We start from the raw sequence: 26,715 nt of genomic DNA, 5'->3' as shown, positions 1-26,715 counted from the left end.
ACACACACACACAGAGACCCCCTTCCAAAAACCCATCAAAGAGTAATACAATGGCTCCATCTGTAGGATAAAGTAGAGAGTCGCAACAGGAAGTTACCCCAAAATCTGAGGTTTCAAACAGGAAGTTGGGTTTCCGAACTTTGACGGGCCAGAACCGGCACACGCTTCGACCAAAACTCACAATTTTCGGAAGTCTTCCAAAAATTGTCAAGGAGGGCTGACAACATTTGAAGTGAATCTGGTCACCCGTCTAGAAACTGGACATCACACTATAAAATATGTCATTTCCTGCTATAAATAGGTGGCGCTACAACAATTGTATGAATATTGACATATGGATGTGTGCAGATAGGTACCATTAACAATCCTGTAAAGTTTGATGCAGTTTGGACAAAGTATGGCCGAAATATAGCAAAAAAAAAGCAACTTCCTGTTTCGTGGCGAGTAATCGAACTTTGAGGGGCCATAACTTCCACGCCCTTCAACAAAAACTCAAAATCTGCCGCAATTTAACATCGTCTATGTCTTAAGAACATACTATTAAGTTTTGAAGTCAATCGGATAATGCGTCTAGGACTAGTTCGCGTTCAAGCGACCCCTGGAAATGGCCAAAAACACACAATTTTTCACCTTCCGGTCAAAATAAAAATACTTTCTGTTGGGTTTAGAATATGGCTCCAAGAGACTTTTTGGTGCGTCATGGGATGTTACATATGTGTGCAGATTTTCAGATTTTTAGGCGCAACGGGCTTGAGGGGCTGTTCCGTTTAAAAATGTAGGTGGCGCTACCGAGGGCATTTTACCACGCCCATGCTCAAGACCCCTAAATTATTAAATTTTTCGCCGTGCCTGACGCGTCTGCAAATTTTGGAAGTTTTCACGCATGTTAAGGCCCTCAAAAAGCCGATCTAAGAGGCGGAAAAAGAAGAAAAAAAATAATAATAATAATAATTAAAGCTGCGAGCAGCGTTGAACGGGCCCTCGCACCCGGCGCCCGTCGGGGGAGCGGCGACCGCGGACCCGGCAACCGCGGGTCAACGCAGGTCGCAGGGCACACGCTGGCGTAACAGTTCACACTTCCCAGATGTAAAAATTTTAAATAAAAGCTTTTATGCTAATTATTTTCTGTGATAATATTTTTCAGAGCTCATCATCTGTGACAGCTCTTGGCTCTCCTGACTGTAACCTCTCTGTGGCAGCTTCTCACAGACTCAATCAACTCCTCTTCCCCTCCCCCCTCAAACACAAACACAAACACAAACACACACACACACACACACAGATACCCCCTCCCAAAAGGAGATAAAACTCAGTTTTAACTTGAGTTTACAAGCTTTGAGCTTTGAGCAAAAGCATTTTTTTTGCAAGTTCTGTTATTGGGTGCATATATAAATCATTTATGCTTAAACAAGGTTATAATGAAGTTATTTGAACAGTGAATATCTCATCTGCCTAAAGTCAGGGCGAAGCCACTAACCAGCTGTAGGGATGGGTATCATTAGGATTTTATCTTTATCCATACAGACCCCTATCAGTCCAGCTCAGACTGTTACTGGTTTAAGAGAGTGAAGTTTATAGCAATTTGCAAAATTTGGAGATTAGTGACAAACTAACCAGTTAGACTACATACAGACAAGCTTTCATTTAGCTGTTAGTAACAGTTTGCATGAGCTTAACCAGCGTGCTGTGCTTCGTGTTAAACATGTCATGAGACTGTGGACAACGTTTGAGCCAGCTTTGACATCTGCAGATATGAGTTTCTGAAGAGGGGCCTGCTGAGGTTAGATGTGCTGAATAATATCCATTTTCATATCAGAAAAAACACTGCATTAAACATTGTCTTAGCTCACTGAGCTGAGGTCAACAGGTAATATAACCAACCTGTGAGGTGGCTCACCCCGTAAGATAAACACATAAATGATCCCTGATAGAACCGATAATTAAAGGCACATCAGTGACAGGGAATGCTATTAAAACTAAACTATAAACTGGTGACATTAACTGCAAAAGAAGATTTTTATTGATACATTTCAGGTAGAATTTAGTTTTCAATAAGGAAAATGCTGTAAGAAACCTGAATTTGTTGCAACAAATTTAAATAAAAGCTTTTATGCTAATTATTTTCTGTGATAATATTTTTCAGAGCTCATCATCTGTGACAGCTCTTGGCTCTCCTGACTGTAACCTCCCTGTGGCAGCTTCTCACAGACTCAATCAACTCCTCTTCCCCTCCCCCCTCAAACACACACACACAGACACACACACACAGAGACCCCCTTCCAAAAACCCATCAAAGAGTAATACAATGGCTCCATCTGTAGGATAAAGTAGAGAGTCGCAACAGGAAGTTACCCCAAAATCTGAGGTTTCAAACAGGAAGTTGGGTTTCCGAACTTTGACGGGCCAGAACCGGCACACGCTTCGACCCAAACTCACAATTTTCGGAGGACTTCTTCCAAAAATTGTCAAGGAGGGGCTGACAACATTTGAAGTGAATCTGGTCACCCGTCTAGAAACTGGACATCACACTATAAAATATGTCATTTCCTGCTATAAATAGGTGGCGCTACAACAATTGTATGAATATTGACATATGGATGTGTGCAGATAGGTACCATTAACAATCCTGTAAAGTTTGATGCAGTTTGGACAAAGTATGGCCGAAATATAGCAAAAATAAAGCAACTTCCTGTTTCGTGGCGAGTAATCGAACTTTGAGGGGCCATAACTTCCACGCCCTTCACAAAAACTCAAAATCTGCCGCAATTTAACATCGTCTATGTCTTAAGAACATACTATTAAGTTTTGAAGTCAATGGGATAATGCGTCTAGGACTAGTTCGCGTTCAAGCGACCCCTGGAAATGGCCAAAAACACACAATTTTTTCACCTTCCGGTCAAAATAAAAATACTTTCTGTTGGGTTTAGAATATGGCTCCAAGAGACTTTTTGGTGCGTCATGGGATGTTACATATGTGTGCAGATTTTCAGATTTTTAGGCGCAACGGGCTTGAGGGGCTGTTCCGTTTAAAAATGTAGGTGGCGCTACCGAGGGCATTTTACCACGCCATGCTCAAGACCCCTAAATTATTAAATTTTTCGCCGTGCCTGACGCGTCTGCAAAATTTTGGTAAGTTTTCACGCATGTTAAGGCCCTCAAAAAGCCGATCTAAGAGGCGAAAAAGAAGATAATAATAATAATAATAATAATAATAATAATTAAAGCTGCGAGCAGCGTTGAACGGGCCCTCGCACCCGGCGCCCGTCGGGGGAGCGGCGACCGCGGGACCCGGCAACCGCGGGGTCAACGCAGGTCGCAGGGCACACGCTGGCGTAACAGTTCACACTTCCCAGATGTAAAAATTTTTAATAAAAGCTTTTACGCTAATTATTTTCTGTGATAATATTTTTCAGAGCTCATCATCTGTGACAGCTCTTGGCTCTCTGACTGTAACCTCTCTGTGGCAGCTTCTCACAGACTCAATCAACTCCTCTTCCCCTCCCCCTCAAACACAAACACAACACACACACACACACACACACACACACACAGAGATACCCCCTCCCAAAAGGAGATAAAACTCAGTTTTAACTTGAGTTTACAAGCTTTGAGCTTTGAGCAAAAGCATTTTTTTTAAGTTCTGTTATTGGGTGCATATATAAATCATTTATGCTTAAACAAGGCTTATAATGAAGTTATTTGAACAGTGAATATCTCATCTGCCTAAAGTCAGGGCGAAGCCACTAACCAGCTGTAGGGATGGGTATCATTAGGATTTTATCTTTATCCATACAGACCCCTATCAGTCCAGCTCAGACTGTTACTGGTTTAAGAGAGTGAAGTTATAGCAATTTGCAAAATTTGGAGATTAGTGACAAACTAACCAGTTAGACTACATACAGACAAGCTTTCATTTTAGCTGTTAGTAACAGTTTGCCATGAGCTTAACCAGCGTGCTGTGCTTCCTGTTAAACATGTCATGAGACTGTGGACAACGCTGAAAATATTACTTTACTAACTACTGGCCAAACAGGCGCTTTGACAAAGAAAAGGTAAAGGCCAGCAGCTTTTACTTTTCAATGCACTTGTCGTCAACTTGAGTGGCTTATATCAGCTGGTTCACCTCGACGCAGGACCTAGTGCACTTTTCCTGTCGCCGTACACTGAGTAAGACGAAAAAATCAGCTGACCCCGTGTGAAATTTCCTAACTGATCAAAACCAAACTGTAAAGACAGCATCAATCCACGCTCAGCTTTGGTCAAGGGGAGACATATGGTAAGATTACATGAATTCATGTAATCTTCTTGAGGCACAATTTCAGACTTAACTAAGTCATTCACTAGTGTCTTGCAGCGTTTATGGGTTCTTTAGACAGGTCTCTCACTGGTTTTCTTTCCAGGGTCATTGAAATCTTTGGTGCCAGGCTTGTTCTGCACAGTGTGGCTCCCTTGAATTTCTCGGTGACGTTCTCATTTGAGTTCTTGACGCTTGGAAATACTGTTATAACTTTGTATATCCTTCTCCTGCTTCCTGAGCATCGACAATTCTTCAAGTCTACAGTGATTTCCTTAGTTTGGCATGATGCTTTCTCAAGTGACAGCTCAAATCTTAACTGAAGTTTTATAGCAGCAGCTCTTGGCTCTCCTGACTGTAACCTCTCTGTGGCAGCTTCTCACAGACTCAATCAACTCCTCTTCCCTCCCCCCTCAAACACAAACACCACACACACACACACACACACACACACACAGAGACCCCCTTCCAAAAACCCATCAAAGAGTAATACAATGGCTCCATCTATAGGATAAAGTAGAGAGTCGCAACAGGAAGTTACCCCAAAATCTGAGGTTTCAAACAGGAAGTTGGGTTTCGAACTTTGACGGGCCAGAACCGGCACACGCTTCGACCAAAACTCACAATTTTCGGAGCCAGTCTTCCAAAAATGTCAAGGAGGGGCTGACAACATTTGAAGTGAATCTGGTCACCCGTCTAGAAACTGGACATCACACTATAAAATATGTCATTTCCTGCTATAAATAGGTGGCGCTACAACAATTGTATGAATATTGACATATGGATGTGTGCAGATAGGTACCATTAACAATCCTGTAAAGTTTGATGCAGTTTGGACAAAGTATGGCCGAAATATAGCAAATATAAAAGCAACTTCCTGTTTCGTTGCGAGTAATCGAACTTTGAGGGGCCATAACTTCCACGCCCTTCAATGAAAAGTCCGAACTTTTGCAATTTAACTTCGTCTATGTCTTAAGAACAAATTATCAAATTTTGAAGTCAATCGGATAATGCGTCTAGGACTAGTTCGCGTTCAAGCGACCCCTGGAAATGGCCAAAAATCACACAATTTTTTCACCTTCCGGTCAAAATAAAAATACTTTCTGTTGGGTTTAGAATATGGCTCCAAGAGACTTTTTGGTGCGTCATGGGATGTTACATATGTGTGCAGATTTTCAGATTTTTAGGCGCAACGGGCTTGAGGGGCTGTTCCGTTTAAAAATGTAGGTGGCGCTACCGAGGCCATTTTGCCACACCCCATGCTCAAGACCCCTAAATTCTTAAATTTTTCGCCGTGCCTGACGCGTCTGCAAATTTTCAGGAGTTTTGACGCATGTTAAGGCCTTCAAAAAGGCGATCAAAGAGGCGGAAAAAGAAGAAAAAAAATAATAATAATAATAATTAAAAGCTGCGAGCAGCGTTGAACGGGCCCTCGCACCCGGCGGCCCGTCGGGGGAGCGGCGACCGCGGGACCCCGGCAACCGCGGGGGGTCAACGCAGGTCGCAGGGGCACACGCTGGCGTAACAGTTCACACTTCCGAGATGTAAAAATTTTAAATAAAAGCTTTTACGCTAATTATTTTCTGTGATAATATTTTTCAGAGCTCATCATCTGTGACAGCTCTTGGCTCTCTTGACTGTAACCTCCCTGTGGCAGCTTCTCACAGACTCAATCAACTCCTCTTCCCCTCCCCCCTCAAACACAAACACAAACACACACACACACACACACACACACACACACACAGATACCCCCTCCCAAAAGGAGATAAAACTCAGTTTTAACTTGAGTTTAAAAGCTTTGAGCTTTGAGCAAAAGCATTTTTTTAAAATTCTGTTATTGGGTGCATATATAAATCATTTATGCTTAAACAAGGCTTATAATGAAGTTATTTGAACAGTGAATATCTCATCTGCCTAAAGTCAGGGCGAAGCCACTAACCAGCTGTAGGGATGGGTATCATTAGGATTTTATCTTTATCCATACAGACCCCTATCAGTCCAGCTCAGACTGTTACTGGGTTTAAGAGAGTGAAAGTTTATAGCAATTTGCAAAATTTGGAGATTAGTGACAAAACTAACCAGTTAGACTACATACAGACAAGCTTTCATTTTAGCTGTTAGTAACAGTTTGCCATGAGCTTAACCAGCGTGCTGTGCTTCCTGTTAAACATGTTATGAGACTGTGGACAAGGCTGAAATATTACTTTACTAACTACTTGCCGAACAGGCGCTTTGACAAAGAAAAGGTAAAGGCCAGCAGCTTTTACTTTTCAATGCACTTGTCGTCAACTTTGAGTGGCTTATATTCAGCTGGTTCACCTCGACGCCCGTGGACCTAGTGCACTTTTCCTGTCGCCGTACACTGAGTAACACGAAAAAATCAGCTGACCCCGTTGTGAAATTTCCTAACTGATCAAAACCAAACTGTAAAGACAGCATCAATCCACGCTCAGCTTTGGTCAAGGGGAGACATATGGGAGAAGAGTAGAGTAGAGAGATGGAAAGAAACAGAAAGGGTGATGGAGAAAGATTACATGAATTCAAAATAACCTACAATTCCTTAAAATTAATTTGAAGCCAGTTTAATTTTTTGAGCCAGCTTTGACATCTGCAGATATGAGTTTCTGAAGAGGGGCCTGCTGAGGTTAGATGTGCTGAATAATATCCATTTTCATATCAGAAAAAACACTGCATTAAACATTGTCTTAGCTCACTGAGCTGAGGTCAACAGGTAATATAACCAACCTGTGAGGTGGCTCACCCCCGTAAGATAAACACATAAATGATCCCTGATAGAACCGATAATTAAAGGCACATCAGTGACAGGGAATGCTATTAAAACTAAACTATAAACTGGTGACATTAACTGCAAAAGAAGATTTTTATTGATACATTTCAGGTAGAATTTAGTTTTCAATAAGGAAAATGCTGTAAGAAACCTGAATTTGTTGCAACAAATTTAAAATAAAAGCTTTTATGCTAATTATTTTCTGTGATAATATTTTTCAGAACTCATCATCTGTGACAGCTCATGGCTCTCTTGACTGTAACCTCCCTGTGGCAGCTTCTCACAGACTCAATCAACTCCTCTTCCCCTCCCCCCTCAAACACACACACACAGACACACACACACAGAGACCCCCTTCCAAAAACCCATCAAAGAGTAATACAATGGCTCCATCTGTAGGATAAAGTAGAGAGTCGCAACAGGAAGTTACCCCAAAATCTGAGGTTTCAAACAGGAAGTTGGGTTTCCGAACTTTGACGGGCCAGAACCGGCACACGCTTCGACCCAAACTCACAATTTTCGGAGCCAGTCTTCCAAAAATTGTCAAGGAGGGGCTGACAACATTTGAAGTGAATCTGGTCACCCGTCTAGAAACTGGACATCACACTATAAAATATGTCATTTCCTGCTATAAATAGGTGGCGCTACAACAATTGTATGAATATTGACATATGGATGTGTGCAGATAGGTACCATTAACAATCCTGTAAAGTTTGATGCAGTTTGGACAAAGTATGGCCGAAATATAGCAAAAATAAAGCAACTTCCTGTTTCGTGGCGAGTAATCGAACTTTGAGGGGCCATAACTTCCACGCCCTTCAACAAAAACTCAAAATCTGCCGCAATTTAACATCGTCTATGTCTTAAGAACATACTATTAAGTTTTGAAGTCAATCGGATAATGCGTCTAGGACTAGTTCGCGTTCAAGCGACCCCTGGAAATGGCCAAAAACACACAATTTTTTCACCTTCCGGTCAAAATAAAAATACTTTCTGTTGGGTTTAGAATATGGCTCCAAGAGACTTTTTGGTGCGTCATGGGATGTTACATATGTGTGCAGATTTCAGATTTTTAGGCGCAACGGGCTTGAGGGGCTGTTCCGTTTAAAAATGTAGGTGGCGCTACGAGGGCATTTTACCACGCCCATGCTCAAGACCCCTAAATTATTAAATTTTTCGCCGTGCCTGACGCGTCTGCAAATTTTGGTAAGTTTTCACGCATGTTAAGGCCCTCAAAAAGCCGATCTAAGAGGCGGAAAAAGAAGAAAAAAAATAATAATAATAATAATAATAATAATAATAATAATAATAAACAGACCGAAAACAAGAGGGTCCTTGCAACTCGTTGCATGGCCCCGTTGGGCCCACGCAACTCGTTGCTCGGGCCCTAATTAAAGCTGCGAGCAGCGTTGAACGGGCCCTCGCACCCGGCGCCCGTCGGGGGAGCGGCGACCGCGGGACCCCGGCAACCGCGGGGGTCAACGCAGGTCGCAGGGCACACGCTGGCGTAACAGTTCACACTTCCGAGATGTAAAAATTTAAAATAAAAGCTTTTATGCTAATTATTTTCTGTGATAATATTTTTCAGAGCTCATCATCTGTGACAGATCATGGCTCTATTGACTGTAACCTCCCTGTGGCAGCTTCTCACAGACACAATCAACTCCTCTTCCCCTCCCCCCTCAGACACACACAGACACACACACACAGAGACCCCCTTCCAAAAACCCATCAAAGAGTAATACAATGGCTCCATCTGTAGGATAAAGTAGAGAGTCGCAACAGGAAGTTACCCCAAAATCTGAGGTTTCAAACAGGAAGTTGGGTTTCCGAACTTTGACGGGCCAGAACCGGCACACGCTTCGACCCAAACTCACAATTTTCGGAGCCAGTCTTCCAAAAATCCTTAAGTCTGTCCTGACAACATTTGAAGTGAATCTGGTCACCCGTCTAGAAACTGGACATCACACTATAAAATATGTCATTTCCTGCTATAAATAGGTGGTGCTACAACAATTGTATGAATATTGACATATGGATGTGTGCAGATAGGTACCATTAACAATCCTGTAAAGTTTGATGCAGTTTGGACAAAGTATGGCCGAAATATAGCAAATTTAAAGCAACTTCCTGTTTTGTGGCGAGTGATCGAACTTTGAGGGGCCATAACTTCCACGCCCTTCAATGAAAAGTCCGAAACTTTTGCAATTTAACTTCGTCTATGTCTTAAGAACAAATTATCAAATTTTGAAGTCAATCGGATAATGCGTCTAGGACTAGTTCGCGTTCAAGCGACCCCTGGAAATGGCCAAAAACACACAATTTTTTCACCTTCCGGTCAAAATAAAAATACTTTCTGTTGGGTTTAGAATATGGCTCCAAGAGACTTTTTGGTGCGTCATGGGATGTTACATATGTGTGCAGATTTTCAGATTTTTAGGCGCAACGGGCTTGAGGGGCTGTTCCGTTAAAAATGTAGGTGGCGCTACCGAGGCCATTTTGCCACACCCATGCTCAAGACCCCTAAATTCTTAAATTTTTCGCCGTGCCTGACGCGTCTGCAAATTTTCAGGAGTTTTGACGCATTTTAAGGCCCTCAAAAAGGCGATCAAAGAGGCGGAAAAAGAAGAAAAAAAATAATAATAATAATAATAATAATAAACCGAACGAAAACAAGAGGGTCCTTGCAACTCGTTGCATGGCCCCGTTGGGCCCACGCAACTCGTTGCTCGGGCCCTAATAATAATAAACCGAACGAAAACAAGAGGGTCCTTGCAACTCGTTGCATGGCCCCGTTGGGCCCACGCAACTCGTTGCTCGGGCCCTAATAATAATAATAATAATAATTAAAGCTGCGAGCAGCGTTGAACGGGCCCTCGCACCCGGCGCCCGTCGGGGGAGCGGCGACCGCGGGACCCCGGCAACCGCGGGGTCAACGCAGGTCGCAGGGCACACGCTGGCGTAACAGTTCACACTTCCGAGATGTAAAAATTTAAAATAAAAGCTTTTATGCTAATTATTTTCTGTGATAATATTTTTCAGAGCTCATCATCTGTGACAGCTCTTGGCTCTCCTGACTGTAACCTCTCTGTGGCAGCTTCTCACAGACTCAATCAACTCCTCTTCCCCTCCCCCTCAAACACAAACACAAACACAAACACACACACACACACACACAGATACCCCCTCCCAAAAGGAGATAAAACTCAGTTTTAACTTGAGTTTACAAGCTTTGAGCTTTGAGCAAAAGCATTTTTTTGCAAGTTCTGTTATTGGGTGCATATATAAATCATTTATGCTTAAACAAGGGTTATAATGAAGTTATTTGAACAGTGAATATCTCATCTGCCTAAAGTCAGGGCGAAGCCACTAACCAGCTGTAGGGATGGGTATCATTAGGATTTTATCTTTATCCATACAGACCCCTATCAGTCCAGCTCAGACTGTTACTGGTTTAAGAGAGTGAAGTTTATAGCAATTTGCAAAATTTGGAGATTAGTGACAAACTAACCAGTTAGACTACATACAGACAAGCTTTCATTTTAGCTGTTAGTAACAGTTTGCCATGAGCTTAACCAGCGTGCTGTGCTTCGTGTTAAACATGTCATGAGACTGTGGACAACGTTTGAGCCAGCTTTGACATCTGCAGATATGAGTTTCTGAAGAGGGGCCTGCTGAGGTTAGATGTGCTGAATAATATCCATTTTCATATCAGAAAAAACACTGCATTAAACATTGTCTTAGCTCACTGAGCTGAGGTCAACAGGTAATATAACCAACCTGTGAGGAGGCTCACCCCCGTAAGATAAACACATAAATGATCCCTGATAGAACCGATAATTAAAGGCACATCAGTGACAGGGAATGCTATTAAAACTAAACTATAAACTGGTGACATTAACTGCAAAAGAAGATTTTTATTGATACATTTCAGGTAGAATTTAGTTTTCAATAAGGAAAATGCTGTAAGAAACCTGAATTTGTTGCAACAAATTTAAAATAAAAGCTTTTATGCTAATTATTTTCTGTGATAATATTTTTCAGAGCTCATCATCTGTGACAGCTCTTGGCTCTCCTGACTGTAACCTCCCTGTGGCAGCTTCTCACAGACTCAATCAACTCCTCTTCCCCTCCCCCCTCAAACACACACACACAGACACACACACACAGAGACCCCCTTCCAAAAACCCATCAAAGAGTAATACAATGGCTCCATCTGTAGGATAAAGTAGAGAGTCGCAACAGGAAGTTACCCCAAAATCTGAGGTTTCAAACAGGAAGTTGGGTTTCCGAACTTTGACGGGCCAGAACCGGCACACGCTTCGACCCAAACTCACAATTTTCGGAGGACTTCTTCCAAAAATTGTCAAGGAGGGGCTGACAACATTTGAAGTGAATCTGGTCACCCGTCTAGAAACTGGACATCACACTATAAAATATGTCATTTCCTGCTATAAATAGGTGGCGCTACAACAATTGTATGAATATTGACATATGGATGTGTGCAGATAGGTACCATTAACAATCCTGTAAAGTTTGATGCAGTTTGGACAAAGTATGGCCGAAATATAGCAAAAATAAAGCAACTTCCTGTTTCGTGGCGAGTAATCGAACTTTGAGGGGCCATAACTTCCACGCCCTTCAACAAAAACTCAAAATCTGCCGCAATTTAACATCGTCTATGTCTTAAGAACATACTATTAAGTTTTGAAGTCAATCGGATAATGCGTCTAGGACTAGTTCGCGTTCAAGCGACCCCTGGAAATGGCCAAAAACACACAATTTTTTCACCTTCCGGTCAAAATAAAAATACTTTCTGTTGGGTTTAGAATATGGCTCCAAGAGACTTTTTGGTGCGTCATGGGATGTTACATATGTGTGCAGATTTTCAGATTTTTAGGCGCAACGGGCTTGAGGGGCTGTTCCGTTTAAAAATGTAGGTGGCGCTACCGAGGGCATTTTACCACGCCCATGCTCAAGACCCCTAAATTATTAAATTTTTCGCCGTGCCTGACGCGTCTGCAAATTTTGGTAAGTTTTCACGCATGTTAAGGCCCTCAAAAAGCCGATCTAAGAGGCGGAAAAAGAAGAAAAAAAATAATAATAATAATAATAATAATAATAATAATAATAATAAACAGACCGAAAACAAGAGGGTCCTTGCAACTCGTTGCATGGCCCCGTTGGGCCCACGCAACTCGTTGCTCGGGCCCTAATAAACAGACCGAAAACAAGAGGGTCCTTGCAACTCGTTGCATGGCCCCGTTGGGCCCACGCAACTCGTTGCTCGGGCCCTAATAATAAACCGAACGAAAACAAGAGGGTCCTTGCAACTCGTTGCATGGCCCCGTTGGGCCCACGCAACTCGTTGCTCGGGCCCTAATTAGAGTAGTAGCTAGTCCCATTATCTGTATTGATCAGTGTTAGCTATCACCAAGCTCATCTACTAAGCTCCATTACTGCAACTGGCTGAGCTCCAAGCACTCCTTACCCAACAGAACCTGACCAAGGCTGCTTAACAACTTCTTCTAAGGTTATACCTGCATGCTCTGAACTTAACTTAAGATTCTTGGGAGAACTGATAGAAGAATTAATTGGCAGCTACTACTATGTATCTGATATCCAGGCAGCTACATGTCCCTTCAGGGATAAAAAGGGCAAAAAAACAAAAGAAAAAAAAGTAGAACAGACCAGGACTCATGGCTTGACATCACAGAAAAAGAACAAAGGCAGAGAATTGGTGCATAATTTCTCTATCTAATAACACGCTAACTTTTTTGTATTTTTTTAAATAATAGACACAGAAGTGTGAACTGTCTCACTTACCTGTGCTTTCTTTAACATGTGTATGGAATCCTAGCAGTCCCAGACATTTCAGTACAGGTTGCTGAAGCAGTCTTACAGCACAATCACACAGGAAGGGTTTTAGCAGCTTTACTGTTTGCAAAGTGACTGTTTTGCATATTGCTGAAACTACTTTGTCTGTTTGGAGTCTGGTGCCTTCCGTCACTGGCACCTTATCTCTCTAAAGCCCAATTAGGGGCAAGACCACTGTGACTGCAGGCATACAGGCATAACTTTTGGTAAATACTCGCTTCTGCATTTACAAAAGACTCCTGTGTGACTGCATCTTTGAAAGACTCTTCAGTCCTGTCCTCCACCAGCACATGACAGCAATGAAACCATCAGATATCTCACACGATACACATGCACTCAGAAGCAGCTTACTTTCATTCATGCCTTTTCTTAACATTCAATGAATCAAAACTTCACAGAATAAAGGCAAAAATGACCTTTGCTTTCAGACTGCAGATTTGACTGATAACAAATCAAACTCTGTCGTCAATGTAACAAACTTCAACAGCAAACCGGAGAGAGAAAGAACCAAAGAGGTGCTGTGTAAGGTGCAAGAACGGTATTGTGAAGTGACACATACCGCTGCTTAGACAAGGAATATTTTCTCCCCACAAATGCACATGTGAACACAGTAATGGCCATTACTCACAAAGCTTTACAGAATGGAGACTCAACTTGTAATGGCAGTCAATTGATGGTCTTTTCCACTGTTTGACGACAAGCTTGATTATTATGTGTTCATATTTTCCAAATCTTCATTTATGTCATTGTCATTCAACACATCAATCATTGACACATCAGAGTAAAGTTATTCCAAAAAGGGATCAAGGCACGGTGGCAGTTCTTTGAAGCTTTCAGTTTTACTTTAAAGCCACAATCATGAGCAAGCTGAGGTGAAATAGAGACATCAGCTAACAAATATCAGGTGTGCCAGTATATCTTTGTCCTTTTTTTGAGTAACTTTACTAATTGTAAAATCCATTATAATGAACTGCTGATGGCAACACTCTGTGCTTTGCAATGTATCTTCAGCACAGTCTGGACACTACAGTGAGTTGCTATCGGAAAGTAACAAGACAGGTGGGCTGGGCCAGGGCTAGCTGGCAGCATACTAACTTGAGTAGAAAAAAAGAAGTGATACAACTAGAAGCTGATAGATTGTCATTGCTTTCCACAGCTAGAGACAGCTCTTGGTGAGTAAAGGAATAAAGTCTGATGCTGAACTTACAATGTTTTTTCTCAGTGGGTAAGTAAACAGCTGTTGACTATTTAGCGATAGCAAAACTTACAAATACCCCCTCCAAAACTGGTAAGGTAAAACATTGCTGGTTCTTAATTTCTTATTAATAAATATAAAACTATAAAGTATTATATGTCCATATTTTAAATTGAAATTTAAGGAACTTGGGGACACCCAAGTGTATTGCAGCCTCTGTAAAGCTTTGGGAATATACAGCAGTATACTGCAGCCAAGCAGGACACTCATGGCGCATAACATGACCACACACACAACTGACCTGTCTTCAATACTACAGAGGGGAAGAGGGTAAAAACATAAATGTGGAAAGAGGAGGAGTAGGCAATGCGTGGTGGCCATGACCATTGCTACGTCGTCCAAAGTTAAAGACCATGCATGCACAAAGGGGAATGTTGTCATGCAAGAGATGTGGGGAGGGGGGCATGCAGTATAGAATGGGGTGTCACCTTGGTCAGCAGGTGGGTAGGTTTTCCTGCTATGTTTCTCAGAATCAGAGAGGTTTCCCTGTCCAGATAGGAGTGCTTTAAAGAAAGAGAGAGAGAGAGAGAGAGAGTCCCAGTAAGTTAATTGGCTGTTTTGATTGATTGGAGTTGACAGTTTAGCAGAAAGCTGTGTGATGAAGCAGAGGTCAGCAGCAGAAAAACATCAGCATCATTGGTAAAGTAGTTGGAATGAAACCTGCAAAGAGCTGTACACATAATAAACACTTTACAGCAATTGTATACAGTAGGTAGACTGGGAAAGGAAATGTTAAGACACATTAACTAAACAATCATATAAAGCTTAAAGCTTATATTCAAATATATTATATTCAAATATTCAAGTAAGATCAGGAAGGCTCCTCAGGCAGAAAATCAATCTGATCCTGTAAGACTGCTGTTTATCATCAGTCTGTGATGTTTTACACACTCAAGCAGTTATTTTGTGATGCGCTGCTTTAATTTTATTTTTCAACTTCAATTAACCTGCTCATTCTAGAGAGGAAAAGGTAACTCAAATTTGAAATCTAAAACTTCCATCAGATCTGTGACCTCTCTGATCTAGCTTCATCTAATCTGTGTGTCACCCAGAGGTCTCTGAAGGGACTTTTCAAAGCCTGAAATATGGTTTCAGTGCTTGCTGCCATACTGGATCTCGAAAACCTAATTTGACCAAAAGGGATGGAACCTGGGTGGAGCTGAGATTGGACACACAAAGGGCAACCACCACAGCTAGATGTGATAATTTTATCAAAGCAAACATGTTCTCAAACACACTTCTTTTAAATTAAATTAAACATTTGACTGAAGAAGTGTCAGGTTTTGTAATCATCTTTAGATATTTTTTCTTGGGATCCAGTGGCCATTATCAAAACTATTTTACCATGCATTGTGATGCTTGCCACTTGCTTCAAACCTAGCTTTGTGAAGCTGCTGCACTACATTCTGCATACTTTCTGTTCTTGTAGGAATAGAAATTGCTCTCAATACCTTTTCTACTCTCTTCTACCTGTACAGTGGTTGAATGTTGATCTAAAATAACATTTCTAAAAGGGTGTCTGCAGTCTTTTGAGGGAATGACACCAAAACTGACCTTTATGTTTGATGAGACATTTTCTGTTATTAAACTTCAATTTAACTGGTGGAGATACCTGGAAGGCACTACCCTAAACCAGTGGTTCCCAAAATGGCAGCTGGGGTGCCTTGAGAATCAAGGGTGCCGCTGTCACTCAGCGTCAAATTATGCCGTTTACGTAATAAAATGCATGCTGATAAATCCAGTGGGGATATAGGTTAGGGTTACCAAGGGAAGTCTGAAGTCTCATTATGCTTCAAACTGAAAACTAAAGTGAACTGGAGCCCTGTTTATATTTCTTTGGGAAATAAAGGTTAAGTAATTCAAGTATAAACAAGTATAGAGTCACTACTGCTTTCGGCTTTTTTGGTGGAGTGGAGAGCTAACCAGGCGTACACAAACAGGATTCCAACTCCAGGCCAACAGGGTACCAGACAGATTTTAATTAATTATTTATTTGCTAAATTATTTACTACATTACTCATATTTACTGACAATGTGAACTCCACAGACAGACACAGGCCAAATCTGTGGCTCAGAGAGCTTTATATAATCCTATACACAGTACATGCACATGCAGCAGTTCCGTGAGTCACCGGTTCATCTTTAGCAGATTCCTACTCAGCAGACTGAAGTCCAGTAGATTTGAGTCTTTTTATAGAATCCAATTCCAGTTTGCTTTACGGATCAAATTTCTGATACACCCGTATATTTAGCTGTATTTTTATTTTGGAATAAAAATATCCACTTTCTCAAATTACATATTCCGTTGACTGTTTAATTTAATGTCATCAGAGAGATATTGTTGAAATCTGACATCCATTTAGTGTTGTGAAAAAAAGAAAAAAAAAGACAAACATAAATTACATCTGATTTTCAGACACTAACACACTATCTGTTCTCATGTTTATTAATCCTGAGAATGTTGTGTGCGCTTCAATCACTAGAAACCATTTTATAGAAAGCATTAGTTCTCTCATGATAACCACAGATTAAAAATAATATTTAGGTCAATCACACATACATGTACAAATACACACACACACACACACACACACACACACACACACACACAATTACAACCAGCTTTTCCCTGACCAACCACATCCAAGTGTACGTGTGTGTGTGCATGTGTGTGAGTTCCCCTCTAGGACACAGTAATCAAGGAGAGAGAGCTGCTATATGCAACTGTACATTGGACGACTCTTTGTATGCATCTTTGTGGTTAGCAATGTTCAATCTGTGTAAATAAGCCTAACTAATGGACTAGAGATTACACTTTGTGTGCAGTCAAAATTCAGTATCTGCTGTATCTTATTTACCTTTATGTTGAGATGTGCACATATTTTGCTTCAAATCGTGGACTTGTGGAGCCTGTTCTTGTTGAAAAACAAATACATTTTCATTTATTTGCCAACATGCTGTAGTTGGTAGGGTTCAAATTAAATTTAAGAGTTTTTAAGGCATTTTTAAAACCATGTAGAGTGGAATTTAATACCTGTTTCACAGTCACACTGGTCAAAGTAAGAAAATAAGTCTTATTTATATTTACATAAATGGCAATAACTCCTAATAATATCTTTAATCATGCCCTAAGTAAGCAACAGAAAAAAAATGGATGCATGGATGGATGGCTATCAATTCAAAAACAACTCATTTAAGATCTGCATAAATATAATTATAATAAATCATACTACTTTAATGCTTAAAGTTACTGCTGTTACCAGCCACAGACTAGAATTAGATTACAGGTTAGGTGGGTGGATTAGGTGCTACAACCTGCAACAAAGGTACCTTGCAAAACACCAACAAGAGGAGTTGTGATTACATCATTAGCTTCGTACACCCACAGACACTTCTCAGGAAAATAGCACAGGATGTGTTTGCAGTAGGGGCATCTGCAGGCTTAATTGAAGGAGTTCCTCATTTAAAATCTCTATTCCATTACTCTATTCCATTCCATTAAAAGAGGCTGCTTGATTAACAAGTGTCTCACCCTAAAGAAAAAGCTACATGAGAAATACACTCAGTTGCCTTCTTACTGAGAGTTGGATGAGATCCCACAGCATTATTTTAAAAGGCAGAGGATACTGGGTGCCACTTTATCCTTTATACATTATCCCTCCTTTATGGGAGGGCCAGCTGAGTCCCATAACAATTCAATGGGGATTTAGTGAGACCTAAAACTTTGTTATTTTTACTGCCCTTAATAGAAACTCAGGGTGAGCGTGATTCAAACTGCAGCAGTCCCAGTTTCTAATGAGCAGGACTCAAGGGAACAGCACTGAGTGAAAACACAGCACATCTTATCCTCCTCTTTTTGTTTCCTCTCTCCTTCTCTGTTGCTCTCTTTCTTTTCCTTTTATAAGCATCACTCTTTGCTTCTTTCTGTGTCTGCCCTTTAGTTCCCATCATCCTTTAATTCCTTTATCATCTATAGTCATTTGCTGACTCACTCTGGCCTCTCATCTCATTATTCTAATTTTATTCATTCCTTCACTCCTCCTCTCTCTCCCCTTCTCTCCAATGCTGGTCTCTCAGATTTGCCGTATTATCTGTGCATGCACTGGAGAATTAGAGCGCTAACCCAGTTTCCTGCTCACTGAACAGGGTTTGTGTTGGTAATGCAGCTCATTGGGTGTCTTTTTTTCAGTTGAGCATGGCACTAACAATGACAAGGTTTGGGGTTAAATTCCCTCAGCAGCCCCCAGGGTCAGAAATAAAAGAGGGATTGAGGCTGAAAAAAGCCTTGTGAAATGTAAAAATGCATGGCAAAATCCAATCTTTATAAGGTTTAGGAGCTCTTTTTGGCCTTCTATCCTGTTCACATTTTGCTGGCACGGCTGTGAATCGCTCACATCTGACTACGTAGGTGATTCAGGCGAGATTATGACCACACTTTTCTTTTCAGTCTATTATGGAACAGAAAAACTGAGCAGTTTTGATCATAAAAGAAGCAAGGACACAGCCTGAAGCAGCAGAAACTGTCAGCACCAACACAAACCACTGCTGCTAAAACAACCTAGACTATAAAAAAAAAAAACTCAAGAGCAAGGAGGGATGAACTGTTGGAGAAATCCTGCTCTTGATTTGTAGCTCTGGGAAACAACATGACTGATTTACAGATAAAAAGTATTGGTCAAGTAATGTGTGGGAAAGATAGAGACCTAAGAAAAGACCCTAAAAGTTGATGATATCTCTCTTTGGAAATTTGAGATGTTACATAATTTTCTGATTGTGAAATGCTGATTGATTTTAAAATGTATGCACTGCATTACAACCCCACAAGACATCACTTGGACAATAGCTCATTGTGATGGATTTCTGATGCAAAATGTAAAGCACATGGTCCTTTACCTTCTTTCCCTTTGCATCACCTATTCTAAAACTTTATGTATGCTAATAATTTTCCCCATGTTTTAAATGCAGCTACCAGCTGCTGCACATAATTTCTCCATAATCTGCTTGAAACGATAGCAGACTCAGCATAATCCCAGCCAACGGACAGGTGTTAGTGAGGTAGATCCAGCTAAAGCACCATCAGTCTTGCTGCTAAAAGCCTGACAATTAAATTAGCATTGACGTATATTGTTGCGATGGCAGTCTTAGGTCAACATTAGCAGGATTATTTCTATCTGAAGGAGACTTATTGTTAGTTCTGCCTGTTTCTGTCAATCCATCTCAGGTTTTTTGTGTTTAATGACTACTTAAGATCAATACCCACAGCATCTGCTAGCAAGTTAATGTTTCTGGCTATCAGGTTAACGGATATATCTTGTTGAGAAATGCAACAACACGCATTAAGTGTGTTTGCTCCATGAAACTGTGGGATAGTTAGTAGATTGTATATTCAGCTGCTTTTTGTGGAGCTGTTGAATCGTTTAGCTTTTGGTGTACCTAATATACTGTAAACTGAGTCTAAGTCGAGGTAGAGGACAGATACAGAAAGCAGTAACCTCTATTGGGAAAAACGTATGTTTCTAAGTTTTCTAAGATACATATAGACACGGATTTTTGCTGATGTGTTTGTTATAGATGTTTTCTTCAGTTGACTTCCACTATAGTGCCAGTCCTGGAAATGTTTAATTCCCTTAAGATGAGGCTCAGCCAAACACACAAATCATTCATTCACTGATTTGGCTCATACCTCTGTGCTGTGATGACCTTGGCTTCCTCCTTCAGCTTGAACTGAGGACTGCTGACCATCCAATTCACTGGAGCGGAGAACACTGTCCAGTGAATCCATGGATGAAGCAGAGTTAACAGAGACCCCCGATGCAGAGGTGACGGAGGAGCGTGAGGAGTGGACAATTGAGTGCACCTGAAGTGGTGCAACAAGAAAAAGATAAGAGACATTGTGGGTTAGAAACCTGGAAACACCAAAAGTCTGATGGAGACTTTAGAAATTAGTGATGTTAAGTTGATAAGCTCAAAATATTGACTTGTTTTGTGCATAGTTGAAATACAATTACGTTTTGTCCAACAAATCAAGGGTCAGTGGATAGAGGCTTTTTTGAAGCTCTCTGTGTCAGACTTGTGATTTTGGGTGATGTACAGTAACTAAACTTGACATTTAAAAGATTTGACTGAAGCTTAGTCTACCTCATGTTCGCTGACTGTGCCAACTGATCCTGTACGTCGATGCTGACGCTGAGAGGATCCGGGCCGCCGCATCGTGGCTGATGTATAGGTGGAGGCGGAGCTGAGAGAGTGGGAGGACGTTTGACGTGCAGCTTCGTCCATACTGAGAGACGCCTGGGGGTAGCAGAAATAGAGGACAGAAGATGGGAGGGGATCATAACCATTGTCTCATAATCCATCCATCCAATACTTGGGCAGCCTGCACTTCTAGGTTGTGTTCAGTGTTACCAAGACCCAGCATATGCTGCCATGTTTATGTGTATACCAGTTTAATTTCTATTATAATAAAAACTGCAGTATATTGAAGGCCTTGTTGTAAGACCTTGGTGGTAACTGTATAACTCCATGTATTTGAATCCTCCTCACTCAGTGAATAGCGACAGAATTGGTTTTGAAATGTGTTTAACTGGGCACATGTTGGCCCTTGGTGCTTAGATGACTGTTTGGAACACTGCAATGTTTCAATATGCCACTGTTTTCTCCAAAAGGCTGCAGCATGATTCTGACCCCACATTTGGGAGGAAATCTATTGTTCAACCACAAAAACAGTGAAACAAGTTTCCTTCTTTGCTGAGGACCACACAAGACTCTGCCTCCAGGTCACTCTGACCTATTTCTATTGGTTTGCTGTATCAAGAGAGCACACTGTGTTTCTGTCCCTTTTATCTTGAATTTGTCCAGACTTTTGTGAGCCTGTTTGGCTACTTCAGATTACTCTGTAATTTGACTTCTTTTTATGCGGCACCCATTAGGCCAATCACTGCTGTCTTTACAAATTGGAGAATATAAGTTGTACAAATACCTTGACACTACTGTATAATGACACAGTATATAGTATGTCCACAGATTTTACTCAGATTATTTATTTTGGCTTTTATTTGTTCAAAAATAAATTCCCACACTTGTACACACCTTCTCCAGCTGGGAGGTGATGTCATCCAGACTGAAGTTAGAGGCCAGTGCCGGTCTCCCATGATGCCCGGTGGGAGCTCTGATAGTGCCAGCCGGCGACGCCCTGGTGCTGCTGCTGCTACTGCTTGCCCCGCTGCTGCCCCCCCCACCGCTAACACTGTTGCTGCTGCTACTACCACCACCACCACCACCGCTGCCTGCTGGCTGTTGCCTGCCACTGCGCCCTGCTGGAGGCTTTTGACGAACCTGGAGACGAACAGAAAGAGTGACTCACACAGATGATATTTCCAAAAAACAAAGCTTTTCTGAACAACAACAAAAAAAGAGTAAAAATTTTACTGAGAAAACAAGTCCAAGTTTAACTTTTGTTATATTCAACATCAAATGTTGATTTCTTCATTGTTGTTTTGCACAGATATTTGTGTGCATGCGTGTGTGTGTGTGTGTACCTTGGTGTCAGTCAGCCCCAGGCGAGCCATGCCACCAGCACTGTTAGGTTTTGTGTTGATTGTGCTGAGTTCCTGTTCGATGGAGCAGAGATCAGCCATCAGAGCGTCCAGATCCACATTCTCCCCCTGATTCAGTGCCTCTGCAGACAGAGATACCAGGGTATGAGATAAAATGATCAAATCACTATGGAATTAAAGTGTGTGTGTGTTTTCATGTATGTGTATTTGTTTGTGTCTGACCATTGATGTTGTAGATGGAGAATCTGTAGGAGAAGTTGGCCATGTTGGTCTCCTGTCTGAGGGGAGCTTTCTGCTGCGGAGATTGCTCTGGGCGACCGTCATCTAGACTCTGAATGGACACAGAAAAATCAACAGTGAATGTGTGGTATGTATGCAAATGTATGAATACAAAGCTTTGTTTTTTTAAACTCCTGCATGCAGTTCAATAATTCTCTATGGAAGCACAAGACACCAGTGTACAATGCAGAGATCTGCCTGACATGTCTTTCACTTGATATGTACAGAGGATAAAAGTTTTTAATTTAGTTTACAAAATAAGGGCTTCAACTAACATTTCCATTACCAATCAATGTGTTGATTAGTTTTATAATAAAGAAATCAATCTTCATTTTGACTAATCCATTACTTTTTTTACTGTGGAAGAGCTTCACAACTTCACAAGTATTCTATATTCTTCTGTGACAGGCAGGGATCAGGTAAGGTGCGGTTAAAATCTACGATAAACACATGCTTATATTCTATATCTTTTTTTTGCACATCAGCTTGGGATATCCACGTGTGTGTACCTGTGTGAGTTTGTCCAGCTCTCCCAGCCAGGCTCCAAACATCTTATCCAGATCCTGGTCCTCCTTATCGCTGTCCTCCTCCTCCTCCTCCTCTTCCTCCCTGACCTCCACCTCCTCATCTGACAACTGGTCCATCTGGGGGGGGAAGAAGCAAGGAAAAGAAAAGGAGAAAAGAAGAGAAGAAAAAGGAAGAAAAGGTGAAAAAGACTGATAAATTCTTCTGCATCTGTAAGACAAGAGTATGATCTCTCAGCTCCACCTAGTGGCCAACAGTCTGTACTACACTCCATATCACATTCTGATTCTAGTGTGTCTCTCTCTTACATTAACAGCAGAGGGAGCATCAATTTCTTCATAATGATTATTGATTATTATTGTTATAGCAACCAAGATAAGGGGGTCAAAGGTCACAGCACAACACTGGGAGCAAATGTTCTTGAAATTGTTTGGCTTTCGGATATCCACATAAAAAGGCTTCTTGAACCCTCTCTAAAGCGTTGTGGCACTTAGATTAAGACAAATTTGAAAGCTGTAATAAAAATTGAAAGATGACAATAAAAGCTTGTTTGTGACACACCACAGCTGGTGAAAATATAGACGGAAAGAATCAGAAAATGACTCAAGCAAATTAACATTTAAAGAGATGAAGTCCAGCTGTTTTTAGTAAAGCAAACAGGATACATATTGAATTACTGTCCCCAAAATATGCCATGCCCTCCAATTAAGGCACGCAACATATCTTAATGCATTTGAAAGCTTTGGCTTTTCAGACATTTGTAGTATTTTAAGAAAGCAAGCAATATAAATAGCTTAGTGGAGATACAAGAGACATTTTTATCTCCAGTGTCAATGAAGTTTGGTCAAACACTGACACTGTCAGTCAGTCCATCCTTCCATGTATCACTGTTAAATTGAAAACTACTCCCAAAAACTCCCAAAAAGTCAATATTCTTAATCAAAAGGTTGATGGACTTCTTAATCAAAAGGCTGATGGACTTCTCATGACCTTCTGACCTTTCAAGTGCTACTGGCATGTTACCTCTATAACAACAAACACCAAAATCAAAAAGACCAACATGAACATTTACAGAGCGCCTCAAAATTGAGAGTATATCTTTACCTCTAACCATACTTTTGTATTGTAAAGGCAGCAGCTACCACATTGTTTTGTTTTTTGACCTTTTGAGTGTTATTCTGCATATTTTAGACATTTTGAGGACATATAGGCTTTGTACTGAGAAAAAAATATCTTGTATTTTTTTTTTTTTTTAGAAATATAATACATAAAGACTTTTATTTCAAAAACCCTAATGTTAACAGGGTCAAGAAATTTATTTCACTTTTCAACCCTTTGACTCCATTTGCAGGAAGACCAAGTGGTTTGTTCCAAAGCCTAAAAATAATAATATTCATAACAATCATAAACTTGATTTATAACAAAAGAATACGAGGAGCAAGACAGTGAAAATCAGGGGAAAGGTTATGAAAGATTAAGGCAGTGTGTGTGTGTGTGTGTGTGTGTGTGTGTGTGTGTGTATGTATGTGTGTGGGTGTGTTGGAATTAACCACCATGAGAACAAGTCAACACATTTTTGGAGGGAGTGCTGCTGTGATTAATGATGTGATGTAACAACTATTAACTTCAGTGACTGACTGACACACATATGCGCGCACACACACACAGCACACACACACACAGACAGACAGACAGACAGACAGACAGACAGAGAGACAGACAGACAGACAGACAGACAGACAGAGAGAGAGAGAGAGAGAGTCATGACAAAGACACTCAGCAGTGGCTGAATTATCCTCTCTGCTGATAACCAGTAGAAAACATTTACATTTACTACACATTATGTAATATGGTTTCAAAGAATTATCTAATAATAAAATCAAGTAAAATGGACACAAAGTAATTTTTTTCATCATTCATTAAAAAAACTTAGATTTCCAAGCAATAAAAGTAATGTGCCAAGCCCACTCTTACTTTAGTTTTGGTCATTATTCTTAGTTTCTCTATGGTCACGTGAGACCAGATGTTTGGGTTGAAAGAAACCATCATATGTGTGTCCCCAGTCAACATGATGTGAAAAGCTCAGTTTTCACTATTTCATTATAGATTTTTGGTTGTAGTCTGTCAAAATTAAATCAACACAATTAAGTGTGCAAAAAATGAGGACATTTGACTACTTTCTGAAGACACTGTCTGTACGTATGTACTTTATGTGTGTGTACATGTTCCAACATACTAACTTATATACATATGCTAACCTCTCTTTTTTGATTAGGTTTTGTATGTTTGACATATGCCAATCCATGAGCCAAGGGTAGACACACCTAGACCCGTGCCCCACAGGGCATTGTACTGGACCGATCTATGTTCTGACCCTCACCTATGGCAATGAGCTTTGGGTAGTGACAGAAAGAATGAGATCACAAATACAAGTTGAATATCCTCCTCATCTCTGTAATGAGCTAACCCTTAGAAACAGGTTAGAGTTGAAAGAGGCCAGTTGAGGTGGTTTGGGCACCTCATCAGGAATGACTCCTGGATGGCTTCCACTCATAGACTGTATATGCTTCCACTGGAGGTTTTCCAGGCTATGTTCAACCGGTAGGGAACCCGAGGTAGACCTAGAATATAATGCTCAGCTGGGTTGGGATCCCCCTGGAGGACCTGGAAAATGGTCCTGGACTACCTAGGTTAGCCTGCTGCCACCGCGACCTGACTGCCCCTGAGAAAATGGATGGATGTTTGACATATACCCTCAACTGGCTCCTCTCATCCTCTCTAGTTCTTCCTCCTCTATTCTGCCTTCCCTTCTCCCCTCATCTCCTCCTTTTTCCTTATCGTCCACATCTCCACCCAGGTGACCCCAGAGTGTCGCCCAGGGCACAGCGTGCTATTCCTGGGTAGCCATTTTGCTGTTGCCCCCCCCGTCCCTCTCTGGGGAGAGACTGCTAGCCAACACACACACACACACACACACAAGATTAGAGAGCAGAATGTCACACACCCACATACAAACACTTTGAAAAACACACCACACACACACACACACACACACCACACACACACACACACACACACACACACACACACACACACACACATACTGAGGAACGGTGCTACAATTAGATCCCTGTGGTTAAGAAGGTCTGTCATTTAGACTGGAGGATAGGTTAAATGTGTGTATGTGTGTATGTGTGTGTGTGTGGTTTGGGGACTGCTGAGGGACTAGAGGAGCGTTGTGAAAACTCTCACAGCTGCGCTCTTGTACAACAATCTGCTGTTTCCACGCAGGCGAAGGTTCAATTCAAGCCAACAAATGAACCTTTTTTCCTTGCAGGGCAGAGTCTACTCTAGCAATTCAAATGAGAGGAAAATTCACTTCACGTTGTATCTGAACAGACCGTACTCCTCAGATGAGGCTTAAGTTCAGGGAAAACAGGTGTGATGAGAAAAGGATCACCGGTAGTGATCATTCCCCAGAGAATTATCACATATTACTTTTTTCAGACAGCAAATTTACTGCTCATTGTCTCTAAAAACCCATTGTTTATTACCTGCACAGAAGCAAAGTGCAGGCTGGCAAAGTTAGAAGCTAACTCGTGAACATAGTGAAGCATTTAGGAAGAGTTGGTAGAGACCAAACACAGAGCTAAAAGAGAAGGAATATTGGGCTTAATACTCATCACATGGACATAAACATGACTCCAAATGGAGGATAATGTTGTGTAGAGTCTGTCATTCACCATATACATTATGTTTCAAGTTAAAAGGCCATAACACATGTCGTGATGTCCCTAAATGCCCAGAAAAAACATTTACTACTAGCTTTAAGATCATTCTTTTTGCTGCAATTACAGAATTGTTTATCAAAAACAAACAGAAAGTAAACATTTGACTCAATGACATTAAAGCAACAAATGTAACTTTGCTGAGGAACAGTGGCCTCTGCAGCCATGAGTGGTAGTTAACACAGTCTGAGCAGATAAGAGGTTTTCATGAATAGAAAACAAAGCCTATCAATTGCTAGACCAGAGCTCCGACTGTGTAGTCTCACTCACTAAACTGAAACGCACTAAAACAGCGTACATTCCTCAATATCCTCAGCTTCTGGAGCAGGAAGTACTGTCGCTGTAACAAA

General features: G+C 41.2%; 1 protein-coding gene across 12 annotated transcripts in view; it reads right to left on the bottom strand.

Moving 5' to 3' along the window:
* raph1a (Ras association (RalGDS/AF-6) and pleckstrin homology domains 1a) overlaps positions 1–26,715 on the bottom strand; it is a 119,559-nt gene that overhangs the window by 63,627 nt on the left and 29,217 nt on the right. For 3 of the 12 annotated variants that reach the window (XM_051068678.1, XM_051068554.1, XM_051068811.1), the window contains 6 exons: positions 22,562–22,696; positions 21,996–22,104; positions 21,756–21,895; positions 21,307–21,552; positions 20,356–20,508; positions 19,901–20,074 (listed from right to left, as the gene is read on the bottom strand). The exons of 3 other annotated variants lie outside the window; for them this stretch is intronic. In XM_051068678.1, coding sequence (XP_050924635.1) covers positions 19,901–20,074; positions 20,356–20,508; positions 21,307–21,552; positions 21,756–21,895; positions 21,996–22,104; positions 22,562–22,696 — 957 coding nt within the window. Of the gene's footprint in view, positions 1–14,645; positions 14,721–19,900; positions 20,075–20,355; positions 20,509–21,306; positions 21,553–21,755; positions 21,896–21,995; positions 22,105–22,561; positions 22,697–26,715 lie in introns of all 12 variants that reach the window. 6 more of the 12 variants (XM_051068571.1, XM_051068568.1, XM_051068570.1 and 3 more) reach the window with 6 other exon arrangements.

This window comes from Lates calcarifer, linkage group LG1 (assembly GCF_001640805.2).
Source record: "Lates calcarifer isolate ASB-BC8 linkage group LG1, TLL_Latcal_v3, whole genome shotgun sequence".
Taxonomy (NCBI): domain Eukaryota; kingdom Metazoa; phylum Chordata; class Actinopteri; family Centropomidae; genus Lates; species Lates calcarifer.
This window is presented reverse-complemented; position numbering and strand designations above follow the sequence as displayed.